The following is a 23511-nucleotide window of genomic DNA, read 5'->3' as shown; positions in this document are numbered from 1 at the left end:
ACCTTAGGCAGGTTTCGTTGATTTCATTTTTTTTTTTTTTTTTTTATGTGACAGTCGGGCAACACTCTTTATTGATCTTCTCCCTTTTTGAAGAAGAGCCCATTTTGGTAAAAACGTAAAATTTTTTAATTCAAAAAAAAAAGGAAAAAAAGTGTAAACAGAGTGCAAAGAGAGGTAGGGGTGGCGCTGAACGTGACGGTAAAATAATAGTAGCTTCGTAAAAGCGGCGCAACACCATAGGACTAGCGCGTTAGTTAAGGAACCGCACAGGAAAAAAAAACGCTACCTTGTGGTTAACGGTGTATACACCCTGGTCTTCCTTTCCCATTTGTCATTGATCCTTTTTGGCCACGCCACGTCGAACAAGTTAATTGACCCCACCCACTCGGAGCCCACAAAAGAGTAAAATGCAAGCAAAATGAATTTCTACGAAGCATTAGGGAACGCTGCAATAAATGAGGAAAATAGAGAGGATTTTAAAAAGCTAATTCTGAAGAGCGAAAGTTTTATCGATGATGTGCTGCACGAGAAACTTAGGGAACGACAAAAAAGGAGGGATGAGATTCTCCAGGACATTTTTGACATGTGAGTTAGCCAATGAAAAGCTCCCTTCATCCCTGAGGCGGAATGATCTGTCCATTTGCGCATACACCCCACATACGTTTGCATTTATTTTGTATTCACATTGAGTGCCATTTTCACTTAGGGGGATGCATCCCCCGATATGAAAATGCATAGCATGGCCGCTTATATGTCTAGCCCGATTGGCCTAACCCCCAGCACATTTAGCTAACATCGGCGACACGTTACCCCCCCAGGGAAATCCTCGTTGAAAATCTTAAACTTTTCATTAACATGAAGGATCAGAAGGAAATCGAGACGCTTACCTTACTGGGATGCGACAGTTACGTTTATGCCGATATGTAATGAATGGAGAAAGGGGCGAGAGAAGGGGACGAAGAGACGACCCAGAGGGAGCACGTCCGTCGTTGCTCTACAAGAATATATGCGGAGAAGGAACCCGCATGTGTGTGTCATCACTTTTGGGGCATACACTCAATCACTCGCGCAGAATTTGCGTATTACCTCACCGGAGTATTACCTATCTATACCATCACACATGCCGCACGAACATTTCCCCCATGGGCAGATTAGACAAGAACAAAATTTTCATCCAAATAGGATATGAGTTTTATTTGGAGATGTCCCTCGAGGACGCCATCGTATTCTTGAAAAAGAAGATAAATCTTTACGAGGAGTGAGGGCAGAGAGATGTTACACGAGTGTAGACGCGTGGGTCTACATCCGGATTATGCATGAAACGTTTTATGTACCCTGGGGGAGGTGCTTTTTTTTAATAGTTTTCACCTTTTTTACGAGCCATTTCGCTACCCCCCTAACAATGATGTGCCCTTTGCACCCCTTTGCAGCAAAGTGGCCTACTGGAACAAGCAGATATCGCGGGTCAAGGCTCACATACAAATAGTAATTACGCTGAGAATTCCATTCCTCACTGTGCGCTTTTATGAATAGTACATTTTAGTTTAAGTTCGCGTGTTTATAATGATGACAAGTTTTTGTTTCTTTCTTTCTCCGGTACTGCAGCTGATGAGAGCTATTTCAAATTTGGCTTGACCTGTCTCGAAGATCTCTTAAAGGGTGCCTCAGCCGGTGGACGGCTTTGCAGATTCATCGACTCAACCTATTCATCCGATTTAGCCAATTCAACGGATTCGTTTAAGTAAACCCCCTTTTTTGCGTTTCCTTCGATGGAAAAGAAAACATTTTCCACTTTGTGCAAGCTTCTGTGTGTGTGTATATCTGTACACATACGTCTGCTGGTACTCATATAGTGACGCGCATTTAACCCCTTAAGCCTTCCACTGCGCAAAATTGGTATGTCTCCCCGTACACGTCACAATTTACGCAACAAATGAACGTGTATGCCCAGCATGTGTATAGGTTCTCGGCAAAAGCGCCCAAAATAAACCGTTATTAGGGGTCATTTTACACTCCAGTGGAGCGTTCGTTTACCCCTACATTTGCATACCCGTTCTACGTTCAATAAAGTGAAGCAATAAAAAAAAACTCTTACACGCCGTTTTGATTTTTGTTCCACTCTTAAGCCTGAACAGTGCTAGCCATGCAACATTTCAATTCGCTTCATTTTTTTTCTTTCTGAACAAAACGGATGAGAAGTTACACATTTAGTGGAAAACGCATGTGTGTTCGAGAGTGAAACTCCATTTTGAGAACAAAATTCTGAACAAGTCAGGTATATTTTGCATAAATGTTCAAAATGGGGAAAAAAAGAAAAAAAAAAAAAAGAAAAAAAAAAAATGAAAAATAGCTGTTCCATTTTCTGTATGCCTTCTGATTGCGTCATACTTTTGCTTCATTTTGCTTTGTTTAATTTACACCCCTTATTTTATTATTATTTTCAACATTGGAGTGTTACGTTATTGTCAACATTTTAATCGCACGTTTTTTTAATTTTATTTACAACGTTAAAGTTTGTTTTTTCTTTTTCCTTTGCCAACCATTGTTAAGCGTATGTGTTCATGATGAGTTGACAATTAACTTTGCTGTATCATCATTTTGAACGTGACGAAAGAGAGTATACAGTTGGTGAATGGTAAATAGAATAAAAGGAGGGAGAAGCTTTTCCTTTAAGGAGGGGGAAGAAACTCCATGGGAAATTATATCACGTGGGGTCTCGACTGCTTCCGTTTGTGTAGCCTGTCGCCCAGTTCTCTGCGGGAACTGAAAATTATTTCACCTCACGAAGGGGAGTATCGCGCCAGTCGCGCGGCATACCATTCATTTTTGCTTCATTCAGCGCTGTTAAATTTTGTGTAGTTTTGCATATTTTTTCTCAAATTTGCTGAGTTTTAATCACTTTCGTTTAACTTCTTAACCCGCGCGCGCACCTCCCCCCGCGGACAACTTCTTCTCCCCCCCCTTTATGTCTAACAATGAAACCGGCCAACCCGAAGGAAGATGCGACGCACAAAATTCCGAATAACAATACTGTGGACGAAATAGAAGAGGAGCACCTGTACTCAGGGCCCCTAAAGATTGAACAGCTACTGGCGAAGGGATTCGTAAAAAGGGATTTGGAGTTACTCAAGGAAGGAGGACTACAGACAGTGGAGTGCGTAGCGTATGCTCCTATGCGCACGTTATGTGCAATAAAAGGCATAAGTGAACAAAAGGCGGAGAAGTTAAAAAAAGCATGTAAAGAATTGTGTAACTCTGGCTTCTGTAATGCCATTGATTATCATGATGCCAGGCAAAATTTAATCAAATTCACAACGGGGTCGAAGCAGTTAGATTCTTTACTAAAGGGTGGCGTAGAAACTGGAGGGATAACGGAATTATTTGGAGAATTTCGTACAGGGAAAAGTCAGCTATGTCACACATTAGCTATAACGTGCCAGTTACCAATCGAGCAATCCGGTGGAGAAGGCAAATGCCTATGGATAGACACAGAAGGAACTTTCCGTCCAGAACGCATTGTAGCTATAGCCAAGAGATACGGGTTGCACCCAACCGATTGCTTAAATAATATAGCCTATGCAAAGGCGTACAATTGTGACCACCAGACAGAATTATTGATAGATGCAAGTGCAATGATGGCTGATACCAGGTTTGCTTTGTTAATTGTGGACTCGGCCACGGCGTTGTATCGATCGGAATACATAGGTAGAGGTGAGCTAGCCAGTAGGCAGTCCCACCTGTGCAGGTTTTTAAGAGGATTACAAAGAATTGCCGATATTTATGGCGTTGCTGTTATCATAACGAACCAGGTGGTGGCGAAGGTCGATGCGATGAGCATGTTCGGAGGGCATGAGAAAATCCCGATAGGGGGGAACATCATAGCGCATGCTAGCCAGACGCGACTCTACTTGCGAAAGGGAAGAGGCGAAAGCAGGATTTGCAAAATATACGATTCGCCGGTGCTTCCGGAGGGTGAGGCCGTGTTCGCCATCACGGAGGGGGGCATAGCTGACTACGAGGAGAAGTGAGACAGCTGTGCGGCGGAGGCGCGATGTGTGGAGATGTTCACATTGGGGTAGCCACATTGGGGTAGACACATTGGGATAGACACATTGAGATAGCCACATTGAGATAGCTACATTGAGATAGCCACATTGAGATAGCTACATTGAGATAGCCACATTGAGATAGCTACATTGAGATAGCCACATTGGGGCGTGCATGTGCAGACTTCCCCGCGCACTAGTTCTTGCAAATGCACATTTTTTTCGATCTACGTTGTGCATGTACGTGTGTGTTTCATTATTATGATCCAGATTTGAGATCTATGTGAAGGTTTTATGCATCCGACTGTAAACCATACCCTGTTGCTTTTTAATGAACCACGTTATTATTGTTTTACTTTTGTTTTACTAGCACTTAATTAGTGTTTCTTTTTTAAACTGTGAAAAGAAGTGCTCCAGAAATGCAGAGAAAAAAAAAACAAAACGCCTTTTTGTTCATGCCCTTCACAATTGAGAAGGGGGAATAAGCATGCCACGAAAAAGAAGGCACAAAGCAGGCGCAATACAGCCACTTTGTTTTTTCTTTCCCCTACTCTCTACTAATTAATTTTTTTTGCTAACAAAGATAGGACAACTTTTTTTTTTTTTTTTTCGTTGTAATGACACCATTATGGTAAGTAGTAATTCGTCACGTTTTGCAAAATGCGCCACCTAAGGTCGCACACAGGTCGTTCCTTTGGACTTGCTACTTTTGGGCATTTCTGGTGTGCTAACTGTTCTTAACGCTGCTTGTACGAGGGAGGAGAAGGCGGAGATATGTCTCCCTTGGTTTGTACGTCTGCACGTACAGAGGTGCATCGGCGCAGCATACGTTAGGCCGAGTTATGTTATGCTATGTTATGTTACGCTATGTTATGTTATGCTATGTTATGCTATGTTATGTTTTTTTTTTTTTTAAACCCTACGTGTCTGCACACGTCTGACTTTGCCATGTGAAGGAGAGGGGTGTTTTCAAACGGGGTTACAAATTGGGTCGGCGTAAGGTCGTTGGAACATTTGTTACAAAAAAGGTAATCGCAGGTGACAACCTTTATGTGCATTATCTTTCGATGCAAAATGTATAGTTTGGAAGGTAGGGAAGCTTCTCGTGGGGATCTCTGCTCAGAGAAAAATTGCGCGCAGGTGTTTTGCTGACGTGAGGAAGTGAAGATGTGGATGTGCTTTGTGTATTGTTCCTTTTTGATGCACTTGGAAAATGAAGATAATTTCTTCCCTTTTTTTTCACCAAACATCTGGAGTGGAAATGGTGATAATAGGCCGCAAAAAAAATGGGGATAGATAATACCTGCTACACGTTGGTTTATAAAAATGGGTATATCTTTCCACTCGGTCCCCGTGATCGTTTTTCAAGATGCGGCAAAGGGATTGAGTACACCTTCGCTCGTCGGTCCCTACTAGCATTGTTGCAGGGGAGTTGCAAGGGATATAATTTCCGACCTGACCATCGCATTTCCCTCGTATTTTTCTACATGGGGGATAACCGAAATGGATAAAAAAGGTACATACATGGAACACCAATATACGGGTGTGTTTTTTATCCGCACCTGAATATGCCGCGTCGCTGGTATATGCATTTCAAAAGGGGTTAACAGAATTCTGTCACTCTGATGGTTACGTTCGGGAATCAATAACACAGGATTAAATTTTACTGCGCATCACATATACATTTCCTTTGCGTTAGCGTAAATGGTGAGAAAAGCCTGCCGATGGGACATGCCTTTGGGTTAAAATTCGCACCCTGACACGACTCTTGCGCCTACAGATGTTAGCGGTGTATGCTGAAGTATCTGCCAAACCTGACAACCCTAGCGTTGCTCGCGAACAAGCCGTGGAGGCGAAAGGGCTTACTTCACCCACCGTATTTGTCCCCTGACATATTTTATTTATACGACTATGATGCTCTACAAAATGGGGGAAGCACTCCCGCGTGGATGGCACATATGAGAGGTTGGCCTGAACACATGCATGTACCGTTGGCGTAGCAAAGCGGGGGGAAAATGCGCGCGGAAAACACGTTCCGACCTGCCAGCCTACGCGCGCCAGGAAATGTAGCGAAATTGACTTGTGACTATACCGCTGAGTTGAGGCAGCTTTCCTTGGCGCATAAAATGAAGCGGATAGGGTTGTCAGCGAAAATACGCGCTTTCGCATAGAGACGACGAGTGTATGCGTGTAAATATAAAGGCACATGCCCTTTTAGTTGCGTATGCGCGCGATACATTTGGGGGTATAATAACCCGTTCTGGTATACCTTCTGGCATTCATTTCTGTACGCCTTTTCGGTACTCCTTTTTGGTACGCCTTTTTTGTACGCCTTTATGGTACGCCTTTTTTGTACGCCTTTATGGTACGCCTTTTTGGTACGCCTTTTTGCATGTCGTTGGGTCACCAAAAAGGGGCCTGGGGCGGTAAAATAAAATGAAAATAAAACCGCTCTGTTCCGCGCGAATTGGCAGCATCTAAAACCTACGTATGCGTCGCGTTTTGCATACGTATGTTTTATACGTACATTTATCCGTACACAATTTTGTACGTGCGCAACGCCCATACGGTTTGGGGAGTTAATACATCCCGCAAAACCGACGGGTACGACCAAATCGCAGAAGGGCAAAATGAAAAGCCGGCCAAGTCAAACCATTTTTTTCTTTTCCCTCCACTAAGGCAGTGTATACCATAAAGATATAAGGGAAAAAGAAAAATGCCAAATGTGTCAAAATGGCAAAATTCCCAAAATGACAAAAAAATTCCCAAAAAATATAGAGATAGAGAATTCTTAAGGCATATGTAAAAAAAAAAAAAAAAAAAAAATTAACGCAAGAAAAACAAATTAGGGAAAAAAAAAGAAAAAAAAAAAAATCACATAAATATAAACATATAAGAGTATGAATAAAACAAGCAAACTGTTTATGTATATGCATATATACATATGTAAACCTGTTTAATCCACATATATGGATATTTAAGCATTTATATATTACTTACTTGCTATAAGTACGTACGCATATAAGCATGTATTTGTACGTGTATAATTATGTACATAAATATAGCATGTATGTAAATGTAAAACATACGTACGTAAGATACGTTCCCCCCATCTTGCGCGACGTACTCCGTACTCATTTTCACGTTAATTTTCATTTTCTCCTTCGTTTTCGCATGACGCACATTCGTTACTTGTGAAAGCATATTTTTGTTCATGGGTGGATAAGCGCTCAAAAATTTTACGCGGAAAAATATGCATGTTAATGTTATCGCATTGTGAGCGGATAAAAGGTTCCTGAGCTGAGCGCATACGAACACGCGCAAGCGGATGGAAGCGTACAATCTGTGCATACCTATGTAGAAGCATATGCATACATTACACGTTGGAACGGTTATATATATAATTACATATAGACTCCTCCAGCGAGCACGAACCGTATTGTACCTGTGCAAGAAGGCCAAGGTGAAGAAACTCCTTCAGCCATAAAGCCCCTGACGGTACGGCACAGGAGGTGCGACTGATCAGCCGACCCCGACCGACGGCGTATATATTGCGCGGAGCAACCCTCTATATGCTTGTTACCCCCCCTATGCCAATTTGTTCATCGATGGAAGGGGAAACATTTTAACGCTTATTTATTTAAAGCACACTGAGATAGCTCCTTTACGGGACCATCTTCTTGAAAGCGACCAAAACGATCAAAACGATCAAAACGACCGAAGCGACGGAAACGACATCATCTGTGCTCTTCCCCACTTTACGCATGCGCCCAGCTACATTTGTGTATGTTGTACGGATCTGCATGTAAAGGCGAACACTGCGAATTTTCACCATATTTCTTCACTTTTACACAATTTGGGCCATTCGACCCGTGCTCCCTTTTATTCATTCCCCCCTCTGCTACTTGCCTTTCTTGTTACCAGCATAAGCAGCAGTTGTAGGAAGCAATTGTAAGCATCAGTTGTAGGAAGCAATTGTAAGCATCAGTTGTAGGAAGCAATTGTAAGCATCAGTTGTAGGAAGCAATTGTAAGCAGAAATTGTAAGCATCAGTTGTAAGCAGCAGCAGTTGTATCAAGCCCCTCCTCTATTTTTTCTTCCCCTTCATATTCTCCATTATGACTTTACATTCCACGCGTGATTGTTACATTCCCACGTAAACGTTTTTACAGATCAATGTAATAACCCACGTACGCATGTGCACACACAATCGCAAGTGAAAGCGCAAGCAGATATAGCCACTACTTGTACTTTTTGCTTAACGCCCACGTGTTGAGACGCCTGTTATTTTAACACTCAAATAGTCATCACAGTTTTTGTTTACACGTATGATTAGGAGAAAAAAGGAAAAAAAAAAAAAAAATCATATTTCTAATGTTATTTATGTCAAAGTACATTTTATCTTCTGCCCCCTTTTAATTTGTGCATGCCTTGTGTTTTTACGTGGCGGCTTATCACGCCCAATTCACCGCCCACGTGTGTGTACAAATATATACACCTACGCACAGACGCATGTATACGGACGTATGTGCACGCGTGAACATTGGTGCAAGAACGATAATCCTCTCGCCCACTTATACGCATAGACACCCTCCCGCCTAACGACCTATGCCTAGGCGAATTGGACAATCGAAGGACTCATTTGCAGCGCGCCCCCACGCGAACCACAAAAACTTAAGAGGTTAAAAAGGAACCGGAATACATGTGAAGCCCCACCGTCAGAAGCAGAATAAGAAGCGCAAGCAGCGTACATAGCGCACGTAGCATACCTAGCGTAATCAGCCTTAGCAGCATCAGCAGAATTAGCTGCATTGACGCACCTGCACAAGGCTCTCCCCAAAGTAGTGTTCACTCAGGTAAGATTAATAAAACGAGTTACTCGTTTGTGTGTATGCCGCCTGTGTGGAAATACATGCATAGTTACCTCCTTACGTCCGTATGTGTGTGTGTCTGTGTGTGCCTGCTCATTTTGCTTACCATAATGCACATGCGTTACTCCCACGGCACTGGTTACATGCCTCGCGTCGACGGACTAGGAATCGACCAATCCGGAACGGGAAATACATGCCGATGCTACCGTTTGCTCACATTAGAAGTGTCTACATATTAACAGTTTTAATTATCGTGAGGGGCAACTTTCTGCCTCATCATTGCGCCGTACAGATGTATACCTACATAATGCTACTTAGGGATATTCCTGTACATGTGATTTTTTGCCTTCATTTTTGTGTGCACGCTAATTTGAGCCTCTGTCGTTAGGGCCACTGGGACCATTGGGGCCATTGAGACCATTGGATGGTCGTCCCCCCTGTGCATAAATTACACAGAGAGAGAACCCCCCACCCGGGGACGTCCACCACTTTTGATTTTAAAATATCACTTGTGCGTTCCATTTTGTATTGAGGACGACTCGACATTGTAGCGGGAGTCACCCTTCATCCCCCAGTGCCTTGTTCGTTTAATGTTTATCATTTAATCTATTGTTAGGGAGAAACTTTTTTTTTTCTTTCTCGGTGAGGTGAGTTACATATTGACGTCGCTTCCTGATCTCTATAAAGCTCCTTCCTCGTGGAAGTTTCTGTTGCATATGAGTGTAGCAGTGCACTGAGACTACTTCAAGCGTAGACGTGTGCCTGTGCGTTACCCCTGTAAGCCGTGCGTTCACTCCACCTGTGTAGTTGCCGCTGCGTTCTTGCTAATGCCGATATATGAAGAGAACACCGCATCGTAGTGAATGTAATCTCCCTACATATGCAGTTCCGCCTTTTGTTTTATCATCCTTTTTTTTATTTCTTTTAAGTGTTTTCGGGGACGTCTCTCAGCAGTGTGTAATTATTATGCCTTCTTAGCTGCGCTTTCGTAGCTGCGCCTTCGTAGCTGTGATTGTCAATTTGTGTGCATACGGGGCAATCCGCCCAAATGTGCCTTCTCAGAGTGTGTTATGTGTTATCCTCCCCCAATTGCGCCCAAAACTGTGGCACCCGCCCCACTTGCATCTGTACCCTCCCGCCCTATTTCACACTCTAATTATTGTCAACATATTTTAACGTGAGGAGTAAAAGTTGCCCTAGTGATGTTTCGCCCGTTTTAGTAGACCCTACTGAGTAGTTCCCATTTTGTGCTTATCCTTTCGAGAGTGCACAGTAGTTATATCTATACCTCGCTGCGTGTGCCCATTTATATGCTGAGTAGAAGCACAATTGTAGTGTACACTTTTGCGAAAACGTAGGAATGCGAGCGTGATCCTCAGCGGCATTACGCGAAAGTGGCTCAACCCCTTATGTATGCACTATATATGTGGGCTGTATAGTCGACGTTGGTTTACCTAGCGAGGCATTCGTTTTTTTTCCATCGCATGTAGCACGCGCATATGTGTGCCTCCTCCTTTGGATTAACCATTTCCCCTTGATCATAGCTTACAACCCATCATATCTACAACGCATCATAATTGCAACCACTTTTTCCATTTCAGCAGGACCCAAGCCAGTGAACGAATAGGTGTGGTGTGTGCCCCAGGATTGTGGAAGGCGTGTGCGTACATATGAAGATACAGTTTACAGAGCGAGCATTTATGTTGTATGTTATTGTTGCGCACTGGGTGTCTTCTACCGGTACGGTTGCATATTGTGACGGTGTGTTTGTACCTCCACGAGCCTACACACGTTTAGCACCTTAATCGAAGGAGAGATTTTTATACCCGAATCTCTGAATAGTCTCAAATTGTAGGCAAAGATGCAAAGCGACATAATTGTAAGCACCGATTTACCTGAGTATAATAGAAGTAGGATGAACGGAATTATGAATAGAAGTGCCTACAGTGGTAGCGGCAGTCCTGGCTGCAGGGAGCAAACCAATGAAGGTACTACAAGTGGCATATATGAAAATGGGAATGTAATTAATGACGACCATGTAAGTAGTGCCACCTTCAAAGATGACATGGAAAGTAGCAGCGATTGCAATATTTGTCCTGCCGAGATAAACATTGCTACAGAAGCCCAATCCGTTAGTCAAAAAAACGTAAGTAACTCCACCGACATGACAGAAGGAACATCCATTTCTGTAGTGAGTAAAGATTATGACCAGGCTCATGGTAGGCACTGCCCAAATGGTAATTGTGAAATGTTGGTGCAAAAGGAGGAAGATGCGAAGGGCGAAAAAGACGTCCGAGTGAGTGAAGAAACGTTTATGCGCAATGTTGACGATGTGGGAAGCCTCAAAGGAAGCATTACACTTCATAATTTCGAGGTGATTCCTGCCAGCGAGGTGAAGTCAACTTCGGCAGGAGACAGCCGCGGTGATGTCAGTGGATCCGGCGCGGATTCTCCCAGTGATGCGAAAGAACGTGAACTCGCCAGAAAGGAATCCCGGGATCAGGAGACCATGGACCCAGGAGCAAAGTGCCCCAGTGGAGACAGCCCCAGTGTAAGCTTCCCCAATGGAAGCAGCCCCACTGCGGACGCCTCTATCGATGCAGCTAGTGAGTCCAAGAATAACGACGCGCCAGTGTGTTACAGCCAAAGTGGCGCGGGCGACCAGAATTACTCCAACGTCGTTTATGACTCTACGCGCGTAAACAGCGCTAATGCCACCAGCGAAGCTTGCGCGGATGTGTCCAAGTTTAATCCAGTCACCGAAAGTAATGTCAAAATGAATAACGTTTCTGCGTATGCAGACCTGATAGAGGGCAGCGAAGGGCACCCGAATGAAACGACCCATTGCAAGCAGGACACCCCGAAGGAATCTGGACGCAATAATTGCAGCGATGAAGCGGCAGGCTGTGAAGGTGTCACGCGTAAAGAAGGCGACCAGTTCCGAATTGGACTCTCGGAGGAGGGCAATAAAAACCACGGGAGGAGCAGCCACAGCGCGAGTGAAGGTGCGAGCGGCAATGCCAGCGGTAGTGGTAGGAACGATGACAGTAATAGCGGGGAAAACGCCAACAGCGGCAGCAATGGGGGAAGCAGTAACCATGGCGGAAGTAACAATAACAGCGGAAGTAACAATAACAGCGGAAGTGGCAATAACGGTGGAAGTGGCAATAACGGTGGAGGCGGAAACGCGCGACGCAGCAACAGCGGAGAAGATGGCGAAAACGACGGGGATAAACACAGGAAGAACAGCCATCATGACGCGGGAAGCGGTGAAGGTACCGGTGAAGGTAGCGGCGATTTGGAGAACCCCAACAAGGGGAAGAGCGTGGAGGACACGAGGAAAAATGAAAACAGTGATAATCAGAACAACGATCAGAAGAACGAACAGAGTAGTAGCAAAAATGCAGATGCCGCTAACCGAAGTAATAATAACAGTGAGAATGGGAAGAAAAAAAAAAACAGTTACAGCGTTGAAGGGAAAAATGGCAGCGTCAAAGGGCATTCCGTGTCGTCCCCAAAATCGAGCATTAGCAATGGCTCTGCGCCAGTTAGTTCACTAAACGCAGATGCACCTGAGTTTGTGCCATCAACCAAAGGAATGCAAGGAGGCTTATCTTTCAACAATTTAATGTGGAACCATTACTATCAAGATATGTCCAATGGAGCCTTCGGAGGAGTAGCAACGAATGGACTGATTAATAGTTTGGCTGCACAGGGAAGCAATAGTATGATGACTCCTAACCCGTTGTTAAGCCCTCTTGGTGGAATGGGCCATGGTCCAGGTGATCTGCTAAACTTAGCGAATTCCAGTCATATGTCAGCATCGAATGGTGGCATCAGTTTAACCATTCCCAATAATGTTGGTGTAATGTTACCCCAAGTGAATAATCTGAGTAATATGGATACTCGAAATAATGACAAGGGGAATCGTCTTCCCAGTGGTGGTGTTTCTGCCACGAGTGGGCTGAATATAAACAATAACGCAGGTAATAAATCGGTGAGCAGTTCGAAGATGGGGAATAATCTTAATAATGCCACTTCGAGTGATCATGAAAATAACGTGACGCCCACTTCGTCCAGCATGATGCATGACTCAGCAGGGACTGCTATAGTAGGAAAAGCAGGAATAAATAACACTGGAACCGATTCTAACTTTTTAAATCAAAGTGGGATGCTACCTGCAATGAAGAATATGAGAGCTAATAACAACTTTATCAAGGGGTCGGAAAATTCCGGTCCTTCCCCATTTCACACGATAGACCCACATAATGCTGGACATCATCAAACTTTTCATTCAAATGGATCCATGATGCATCCACACAATTTTTACGTCAGCAACCCCTACTTAATGAATAACCATCCGCATGCACATCCACATCATCCTCATCACCCTCACCCGAATGCTTTATCTGGAGGACCCCCCCCTCAGTCATTATTTACTCCAATGTCCTATAGAAACTCGTTAGGATCGGGGACGGTCCATCCTGATTTTCCCTTCGCACAGCCTCCCCCTTCTGTGTATGGTTCCTTTGGCAACAATACAAATCTGATTGGAAGTAACACGACTGCATTATCGTCGTCGAAGAACGGAACGATGAACATTAATCCATACAGTTTTATGTCATGTGGCTTACCTACCCATCCGCCACCCCCCCAGTTACAGCATAATGGCCCATTAAATTTGACTGCCCCTTTGGAAGCACACTTCATTTCGGGCACCTCGGGAAATTTGGGCAGCGCAGCTCCGCCTTTAAAACTCTCGTATAATCATGTGGCCCAGCCGAACAGACGAAACCTCTTTAACCATTTCAACATGGGCACGATGCACGCCGGGGGGAGTAACCTCACTGATACCAACTTCGAGCATAGCGTCAGTAACAATAACAGTAACATTAGCAACATGAGTAATATGAGTAACATGAGTAATGTAATTGGAGGTGCCGCGGCTGCGGGGGGCATTACGTACGGATACGGAAACTTCAGCCCAACGCATAATGTTAATGGTAGCGGCACTGGTAACCTACTTCCTACTGGCGAGAATGCTGGAAGTAATAAAAATAGCGTAACTGCCGGCGCTGCAAACGCAGGTCCAAACATTAGCGTCAATAATGGCACTAACAACAGTGGAAGCAGCAGTACAAGCGGAATGCACCTAACCCCAGGATTAGGAAACAACCTAGGTATGAATGCAAATGGCAGTATGATGTGTATAAATGGACCGTTGCATATGACCAATATAAATGCGGCTAATGTGACTCCCTTGTCGCATCACCATATGAATCAGATGAACAACGTCATGGGGGTAGGAGGAGCTGCCGGTGCAGCTGCCATGGGGAACATCACCCCAGGAGGAATGCACATGGGGAGTATGCAAATGAATCACAACATGATGGTAAATACCATGGAGGGAATAGGCGGACCGATTGGTGGAGCAGTAGTTACCAAGCAGCAGAAGCGAAATAGTACATACAGCGAAAGGGGCATGAACAATGCAGGTGGAAGTAATAATAACAACAGCGGGAAGTCAGGTGCCCATCGAGATAGCAAAGGAGGAGTGAAAGGCAACACCAGTAATAGTAACAACATGATAGCTAACAATGCTGGCTCTGCTGCTGGTAGCGGTAGCGGAGGAGTGTCGTCCGTTTTGACTTCCTATGGTAAACAGGACAGCAAGAAAGGCAGCAAGTACAGTGGAAGTGGAGCAAACAACATGAACGTGAATTTGAATGCCCATTCTGGGAACAACACCAGTCATGTTATCGCCGTTAGTGGATCGAAAAATGTATACGTCAGTGCAAAGGGAGCAAAACAGGAAGTGCTCTACGGAAGGGACGAAAAGGGAAACGCGACTACAACAGCAACCCCTGGGGCGACTTCATCTCCAGCGAGCAACAGCTATTTTGGTAAAGGATTGACGGGCAATAATAATAACAACGTCATTTTGTCGACTGGTTCAGCTAGCAATAACACGAATAGTAACAATAATATGAGTAGTGCTCTGCACCAGAAGGAGTCCGATTTGGGTGGCGGCGTGAAGGAAAATTTAGACGACACGAATGCAAATAAGCTTCTCCACTACGATGGTAGCACCAACGAAGGGGGTAAGGGCTCCTTTAAGGGAAAAGCGGGAGGATACAGTAACGTTAATAACGCCAGTAATGCTAGGAACAAAGTCAGCAACAACAGTAACAATTCGAACAATGTGGTCTGCTCCACCCATGCCGATGTGTCCAGCAGCAACCATGGAACGGCAACAGCAGCAGGGGAGAAGAGATCCTTTAACAAGCATGAAAAAAATAAGGAAGATTATAGAGGGGGCAAAAATTACGCAAGTAACAAAATGAGTGAAGAGAAAGGCAGCTACAATCACATCGGAGGGGCCGTAGCAGGATCGAAGAAGGATGTACCTAAGGATAACAATAAGGGGGGCACAAAAAATGCTGATGTGCATGTGAAGAAGCCATATAGCGATATGCTCGGACATTCGAATAGCGGCAGTATGGGTAGTCAGCAACCCCACCTTGGCAACAACAAGCAGCAGGGAAGTTACAACACAAGTAGTGCAAAATACCATAGCAATGTGGACAAGCGAGTGGGACACATGAGGAATGCCGAAGGAGGCAAGGGTGCAAATGAAAAGAAATTAAAAAATGAAGATGATAAGAAGTTTAAGGAGAAGGATAGCAACATGGTAGCAGGATCTGGAGGAGCGACAAAGGGTTCGACGGTGAAAGTGGGATCCACACCTACGGGAGGAAGTGGAAGTAATTTCACCCTTTCGAATACGAATGATCAGGGGGTAGTTACAAATAAGCATAGCGTGAATGGTAAGAATCTGCCACGTGTTGGAGGAGGTATCGAGGGGGTGAGTGGCCCCTACCCCAAGAACAACTACGACGAAAATGCGATGAGCAGCAACAAAAAGGAAAGTTATGCCAATGGGAAAAATGCGAAAAATTATGATAAGAAGAACAACACGGAATTTTCTTCCTGGGTAAAGATTGCCAAAATGAATCCCACTAAAAAGAAAGGAGAGAAAAGCATCTTGAACGGAAAACAGGAGAGTGAAAGTAATCACGATACTGGGCGAGGCGGTGTTTCTGGACCAACTTCCGTGGCGAATGCTAATTTGAAACACCACGATGGTGGTAACGCAGACAGGGGAAGCAGTGGTCACCGTGCCATGGGAGGCGCATCTGGGGTGAGAGATCGAAGCAGCAGCGCTTATAACAATGCGAAAGGTCGAGGCCACAATAATGAAAGCGGCGCAGCAGGAGGGTACTCAAAAGGGGGCAGTTCCGCCGTCAATGGACCGTTGCATATGAGGCACGAAAGTGGAACCAGAACCCTCAGTAATTCGCAAAGTAGCAGGGATGGAAAGAAGAGAAAGGATGAGGAAGAGCAGAGAGCCGATAGACACAAAGGAATGGTGAGCAAAGTTATGATCGGAATGAGCAGCAGCAGTAATGTTGTCCCTTATAGCAAATCCAGCAAAAAGGGGAACGAAGATAGAAGCGATAATATGATGAGTAATAACGCTAAGAATAAGAAATTGACCTCCTACGGAAGCGGTAAAAATACTAGTTACCATGATAAGGAGAGTATTAAAGAGAGGGGAAGCAAAATGAAGTACGAAAATGCCAGTAGAGGAGGTGTGAAGAAGATCGAAATGGTGAATGAGAGAAAAGCAGAAGGACGAAGTGGTGGTGGAAATGTTATGAACACGTCTGGAAATATTTATTCCTCTCACCGACAAAGAGAAAAAATGAAGATCCAAAATGTCGAAATTAAGCAGATTAATGAGAAGGTTATGAAGCGAAGGAGTGAGGATCGCAAAGAGGCTATAGAGAAAAAAGGAAGGGCCCAAGAACATCAAAAAAGCGTTGGGGGCACTACTAGGAGCAGCAAACATGCCGAGAGGGAGGAGCAATCAGATGCAGTAAAGAAACTAGGCAGGGACCATGCATACGAGGGAAGAACCAAAGCGCATTCTAACTGGGAAGGAAAAAATGCCGAGTATGAAAAACGGGTGGATGATCACGAAGCCGCAGTAGCAGCAGGGGCTGGAAGGGACGACGGTGTTAAGAAGATCCATCTATCGAACGAATGGACAAACGGGTTAAGAAGCGAATCGGGCAGGAATAAAGACGACCACTACCAGAATGACAGCCTCAATGAGAATAACGCGCATGCTGGAGGGGGTAGCTGTGGGCAGGGTAATAATACGCAGATGAAAAAGGGGGAAAACGCAGATATGAACAAGGAAGGCAGCTATAAGTACGGAGAAGGGTCAAGCGAGTATCACAACCAGGCGGCGAACCAGGATGGAAGTGTGAATGGAAATGTCAATGCCAATGTGAATGGAACTGTCAGTTCCAGTGCGCATGACAACCGCTCCGTGTCAACCTACTCTAACTCGAAGAACTCCGTGTGGGACGGAAAGATCTCCTTTGCGGAAATGGCCAAGAGGAAGCCAAAGAAAGAAACGAAGGAGCCGAGGGGAGGAGATGCCAAGAATACTAAATCGGAATCGTCCCACAACGATAGGAAGAGTGTGCACCATGGATCGAATCATAAAGGAGATAAATCGTCCAAGAGGAGAGACCAGCGTGGAAAGAGGTATGACTCGAACAGCACTATTCGTGACAAGCCATCAGGAACGACGGTGCACCCCCGAGGAGGCGAAACTAACGAGAAGAGAAATTTCAACAGTGGTAACCACAATGATGGTAGCAACAGCACCAGCAGGGACAGTGGCCGTGGAGGTGCAAGCGAAATGAGAAAAAGAAACGACCTGAAAGAACACATGAAAAAGGGATATGATGGTGGAAGTGCGGCATCCAATATGAGGGATTCCAGGCGACTCGGAGGAGAAGCCACAGCAGGAGCCACATCAGGAGCCACATCAGGAGCAGCAGCAGATACGCCACTAAAGGGTGACACCAACAGGAGGGAAGAGAAAGATATGATGGGCCATGTAATGGTTAATCAGAATGGCACCCTTTCAGAGGCTGAAGGGTCGGATGACGCCTGTCACAAACGCAGAGGCGGGGAAGCCAAGAAGGGATTGCGAGACGGCATTATGGAGGAACAAAAGGACGAAGCAGACAAAATGAGCAAGAGTAATGCAGCTGTGGAGGAGGAAGAAGTCGTCGAAGCAGTCGAATCCGTCGAAGCAGTAAAAGCCGTCGTAGCAGTCGAAGGTGACCTCCACGTTGAGGCCTGTCCCGATGCCGCTCCCCAATCGGATAGTCTCCGACCAGAAAGGGAAAGTCCCAAAAGAATATTTCACGGGGGCGCAGAAAGGATACTTAGTCCCGTTGCCAAGGATGATAGGGAAGAGGCCCAAATCGTGGAGGGAAACAAAATCATCGGAAGTGACAATAACGTAACGGATGACAGTGGAAGCAGAAATATCGCCAAGTTTTCTCCCCCAACAGACTCAGACGGTACCATGCATCGCACAGATGATTGGAGCGAGAAGGGTGCAAAGAGGCACGGAATGAAAGAGGGATCAGCAAAGGTATTCCCAGATGGATTGTCAAAGTATGAGAAAATGAAATTAGAATATACAGAGGGCAATCTGGAGGTAGTGACCTCTGTAGAAGAGCGCCATGGTATCCAGATCGGAGAGGCGAAGGAGGCCCACGAAAGAATTACCGCAGGTGAGCATTTCTCTGAAAAGAAAGAAATGAACGCCCAAGGTGTGCAAAATGACGGGTTGAGTGTGCTAATCAATGGTAAGATGTCGGAGGCAAGTGGAGACGCGAAATATGTACGCGGGGATGACACCAGCCCCGCGGTGAAGGAAAAGGGAGAATTGAAGAGTGTAAGTAATGAAAGGAAAGTAGAAGCTAAGGAAGTAGAAGGAATGGGAGTAGAAGGGAAGGAAGAAAATGCCGGAACGGGAAAATGCCTCGTGGAGGAGGAAACCAAGTCGGCCATTACCATGGCCACGGAAGAATCTGTCAAAGTAGCCAAATCGTCGAATGAAGATTTGACGATAGGAAAAAGTGAAAAGAACAAATCGGGAGGAAAGAAAAAGTATGGACTCTTTAGCGATATTAAGAAGTGGGCCAAGGGAAAACTGACCACTGGGGGAGGCGCGACAGATGTCGCCCTACAGGAGGAGAAGAAGAGCAAAGGGGATGGAAGTAAGGACAACGTGACGAGAACAGTTGACGCCCCGAGTAAGGACAACGAGAATGACACCATCGTGGGAAGCGCAGGCGATAGGGATCCGATGCTGAAAAAGGCGGACGATGTGGTGGCAAGTGTCGACGTGAAGATGGACGGAACGATCGGCATGACCGGCATGAGCTGCAGCGTGGATGTCGAGCCAGCTAGCTTGAACAGCGAAAAGGAGGTCCCGTCTGTTGGCGAGAAAGAGCAAATGAGTGAAAGCAAAGTGATACCAGCGAAGGAGCAAATCAGTGAAGGCAAAGTGATACCAGAGAAAGAGGAAATAACTGAAAACGAAGTGATACCAGAGAAAGAGGAAATGGATGAAAGCAAAGTGGTACAACCGAAGGAAGAGCCCAAGAGCAATGCTGATGGGCTTCTAGACTCGCTGGAAAAAAGAGCAGACGAAATTGAAGTCGAAAAAGCGAATGAAAAGGTAGAAGCGCAGAATGAGAAAAATCATGAAGAGTCAGAGAGGGAAAAGGAAAGACAACGAATGAAACAGATGAAGCTGGAGAAAATGGGCAAGAGTAAAATATATTCCAAAATTGATTTGCTCGAAATTTTTGTCGGAAATAAGTGGAACAGTGGAGAGGAGAGATTCAATTTTATCTTGTCCTATAATCCCGATGTGGATTCCCATAAAATGGGAAGCACCATGATGGAGGGTTCTTGCAACATAAATCATATGGACGCGAGTGGAATGAACAGTAATAATCACATGGGTGTTGGTACCCATGCACACGAGGGCAAGAATAGCATGTACAGTAAGAGGTACATGAATGCTGGAAGCTCTGGTGCAGGAGGCGGACACGTAAGTGGTGGAAGCGCAGGCATGGGTAATAACTACATGGGTGGAAATAATAATCATGGCATTAGCAGTGGCAAGCAGTTCGGAATTATGTCTGGTAGTGGAGGCAAGAACAACGATGATGTGTGGAGATATGGGCAAGGCGGTAAGAACGGCATGATCAATAGTGGGCACCTTGCAAACGGTGGAGTTAATATGAACCTCAATTTTGGTGACATGAATCACAGTAGTGGAGGTAACAACATGGTAGGGGCCGGAGGTAAAGGCGTTATGGGATCTGGAAGCGGGTCCCTCGATGCGCACAATTCGAGTGTCGGTGGGTTAGGAAAGATGGGCCAGGCAAATCTGGAGTGGAGAAAAAATGACGGAGATAAATTGAAGGGATTCTTTGATTCGACACGTGCTGTTGAATCGCCAGATGCATGGAGACATAAGAACCACAGCGGAGGAGGAAGCAGCAGAGGCGTGGCAGAAAATGCTTGGCTTGTGAAGCAAAATCAATTAAAAGCGGATAAGTACACATGTATGATGAGGAAGTTGAGAGGTATACTTAACAAACTGACTTTCGAAAAATTTGACCTCCTATATGAACAAATAATCCTAGTAGGAATAACAAAGTTAGAAGAAATCATAGGGTTGATGAAGTTAGTTTTCGAGAAGGCAGTGACACAGCATCACTTCGTACAGATGTATGTCCAGCTGTGTAAAAAATTGAACGTGCATTTCCAAAATATGAAGTTGGAAGACGAGAGCATTGTTCAGTTTAAGAAGATCCTAATTAACCAATGTCAAGATTCTTTTGAGAATAATCTCAAGCCGATAGAATACCCAAGCCACTTAACGAATGAAGAGGAAAGGTTCGAATTTGAGCAGATGCACAAGAATAAGGTTAGAGGAAATATGCTGTTCGTTGGGGAGCTAGTAAAATCGGGAATCATCTCCATACCGATTGTCTTTGTTTGTATTAAGCAGTTGTTGGAGAAGAGGGAAAGCTACATTTCTGCTAAAAATGACACCAATGAAGGAAACCTACACTTGGAAGCTTTATGCATGTTTCTGAACACCGTGGGGGAAATTCTTGATACACATGAGAAAGCCAATCAGGAAAAAGTGAAGGAGCTATACAATACTCTTCACGCTCTGATAAATGATGAGAGCATTACTTTCCGTGTTAGATGCCTCATTAAGGATGTTATTGACAACAGAAATGAGAAGTGGAACAAGAAGTTCGCTCACAAATTGGAGGGACCCACCACACTCAGTGTGTTACACGACAAAATATTAAAAGAATACATCGATCAAAGCAACAGAAGCTTCAATAGTAGCAGCCACATGGGTAACTATCACGAAAGCAAGATGAATAGCAGTCTCAGCAATATGAGAAACAATCTCCTTCGCAACGTCAATTTTGGTATGAATAGTAGCAACACTGGCGGGGGTAGTAACCTCGGAGGTGGTGCCTTCGGCAGCAGCGGAAGCGGCAGCAACAGCAATTCCGGCTTTAGCATGATGAACATGAGGAACCTCGGTGGAGGGACGAAAAATGCGGACCCTAATAAAAATATGAAGAAGCTATCCCTAAATTTGATGAAGGCCAAAAATGCCAGTGGGTCAAAGGTGATGGGCGACGATATGATGAAAGGTGTAGGGGTAGGAGGAGTAGGCGGTGCAGCTGGGGCATCCCAGGTCGGATCCAATGCCAGTGGCAGCTTCTTCGACATGATGTCCAAGAATCATTTCGCCTTCAAGAATAGCCTCCAGACCTTTATGAATAACGAAAGCGGTAATACCGGTAATAGCGGTAACGCGGCGAGTGGCGCGGGAAACAACGCCACTAGCAATGGCAACAGCGACACTGGCAATGGCAACAGCGGCACTGGCAATGGCAACAGCGAAGGCGCCTTCTGTAGCAACCTAAATTCGAGGTTCCCGGTAAAGGAGAAGAGCGGAAACAGTGGCAGCGCCAATGAGGGCAAGTTCTTCATGCGAAATGTTAACTTGAAGAATAGCGGTGAGGGAGGTACTACAGTTGGAAGTGGCACCGTTAACGCCGCTGCGAATGATGCGACGGGCAAAACTGAGGAGCAGCCCCATGACGCTTCCGCCTCAGAAATCGCCGCACAAACCGTGAGCGCGGACGGAAGGGGCTCCCCGAGTGACGGCGCAGAAAAGAGCGCCCAGACGGCGGGAGCACTCAACGCAGGGTCAAATGGCGCAAATGATGACTACGCCTTCACCGAGGAGTACCTCCCCAAGGTGAACGAAATACTGGAGTTGTCCACAATCACAGGATCAGACGAATGGGAAACGCTGACCAGAAAAATCGAGAACTTGAATGTGCCCTCCAAATTTAATGAGAAACTACAAGCCAATATTTTAAAGCTTACCCTTAAGAAATACGCCTGCAACAGGAACGTCGAAAAAAGTGCCGATTATTTTGACTGGCTCATCTCCATTGTCCTGTTAAATAAAATCGACTTGGAATCTTTTAAGCCATGCTGGAAGGCCTTTATGCTGGAGAATGACGAAAACAGTTATGAGTGCACCAAGGAGGACTACCCTCTCTTGCCTTCCCTCGCGAAGAATTTCATCAAGGCGATTGAATTGCATGACACGAACCATTTGCTCTACGATGCGGCCACCATCGACGAAATGAAGAGCGTCATCTGATAGGAGGTACGCGGTAAGGAGAAGATACACACAGGGGGGAAATCAGTCAACCAAATAATGCCAAATGGGCACCCGGGGCGGAGGGGATATTTTTTTTTTTTTCACCGAAGTTGCCCCCAGCGCGGTGTACGCTGTCTTTCTGGACGATCACTTGTGTATACTGCATATTGTGAGGACGTGTTCCCCATGGTGTGAGGCATGCATGATTTTTACTTCACCCCCGCTGCTTCGCCTTCTGACGGTGCGCGGCACTTTTCCCATTGAGCGTTACCCCTATTTTCACAAGTGTGCCCCCGCGGGTGTGTAACCCACTTGACATATTCGTCTTAAAATAACGTCCAATTTAGAACTTTTTTATCCGTTGTCTCCAAGTTGCAACAACTGTAGTTGTAATTTTGCTATAATAGAAATCGGTGCAGCTGTTCTTTGAGCGTTCAAGGTTTCGGTTTTGTTTTCTCCTACGTACTCTTCTATATGTGGAAGTGGCCTAGTGTTATTACGTTCCTTCCAAAAGGGGCAACAAGAATTTTTTTAGGATGGTCCCACTCTGGGTATATGTTCTCTTGATGAGATGCCATTTTTTCAACAAATGGTGGATTATCAACTTGAGGCAGCTTGTTTCCCTTCTGTGTAGACGTTTTATTTATGTGCCCCTTCTGTTGGATAAAAAAGTTCTCCCCACGAGTGAGAAAATCGAAGGGGAAGACTTCACGTTCACTTTCGTGTCCTTAGAAAAAGATGGTGAGCCAATTAACACACTGTATTGACGCTTCAAAAAATCGTATCGATTTTAAAAATGGAGACGAACGCGGAGTTTAATTTGCGAAGTGAACGCTTCGACGGGTTGCAGCAGGGGGTGAAATTTCCCTTGTTGGGACGCCCGCCTTGTGTGCAGAAGGGCACGTACAAAAGGAGCACAAAAAAAAAAAAA

General features: G+C 45.1%; 3 protein-coding genes across 3 annotated transcripts; all 3 read left to right on the top strand.

The window, feature by feature from the left end:
* Positions 1-418: 418 nt before the first annotated feature.
* On the top strand, positions 419-1262 carry C922_04046 (hypothetical protein; the record flags this gene model as incomplete). Its single annotated transcript, XM_008819631.1, has 3 exons — positions 419-585; positions 819-923; positions 1151-1262. The coding sequence occupies 3 exons, from the start codon at positions 419-421 to the stop codon at positions 1260-1262; spliced, it is 384 nt and encodes a 127-aa protein (XP_008817853.1).
* Positions 1263-2975: 1713 nt separating this feature from the next.
* Positions 2976-4028, top strand: C922_04045 (DNA repair protein RAD51; the record flags this gene model as incomplete). Its single annotated transcript, XM_008819630.1, has 1 exon — positions 2976-4028. The coding sequence occupies one exon, from the start codon at positions 2976-2978 to the stop codon at positions 4026-4028; it is 1053 nt and encodes a 350-aa protein (XP_008817852.1).
* A 6750-nt stretch (positions 4029-10778) lies between these two features.
* On the top strand, positions 10779-22580 carry C922_04044 (hypothetical protein; the record flags this gene model as incomplete). Its single annotated transcript, XM_008819629.1, has 2 exons — positions 10779-13394; positions 13575-22580. 2 exons carry the CDS (start codon positions 10779-10781, stop codon positions 22578-22580), a joined length of 11622 nt encoding a protein of 3873 aa, XP_008817851.1.
* Positions 22581-23511: the final 931 nt, after the last annotated feature.

The sequence above is a fragment of the Plasmodium inui genome (assembly GCF_000524495.1).
Source record: "Plasmodium inui San Antonio 1 unplaced genomic scaffold supercont1.19, whole genome shotgun sequence".
Classification (NCBI taxonomy): Eukaryota; Apicomplexa; class Aconoidasida; order Haemosporida; family Plasmodiidae; genus Plasmodium; species Plasmodium inui.
The sequence above is the reverse complement of the archived record's forward strand: the minus strand, read 5'-3'. Positions and strand labels throughout refer to the sequence as shown.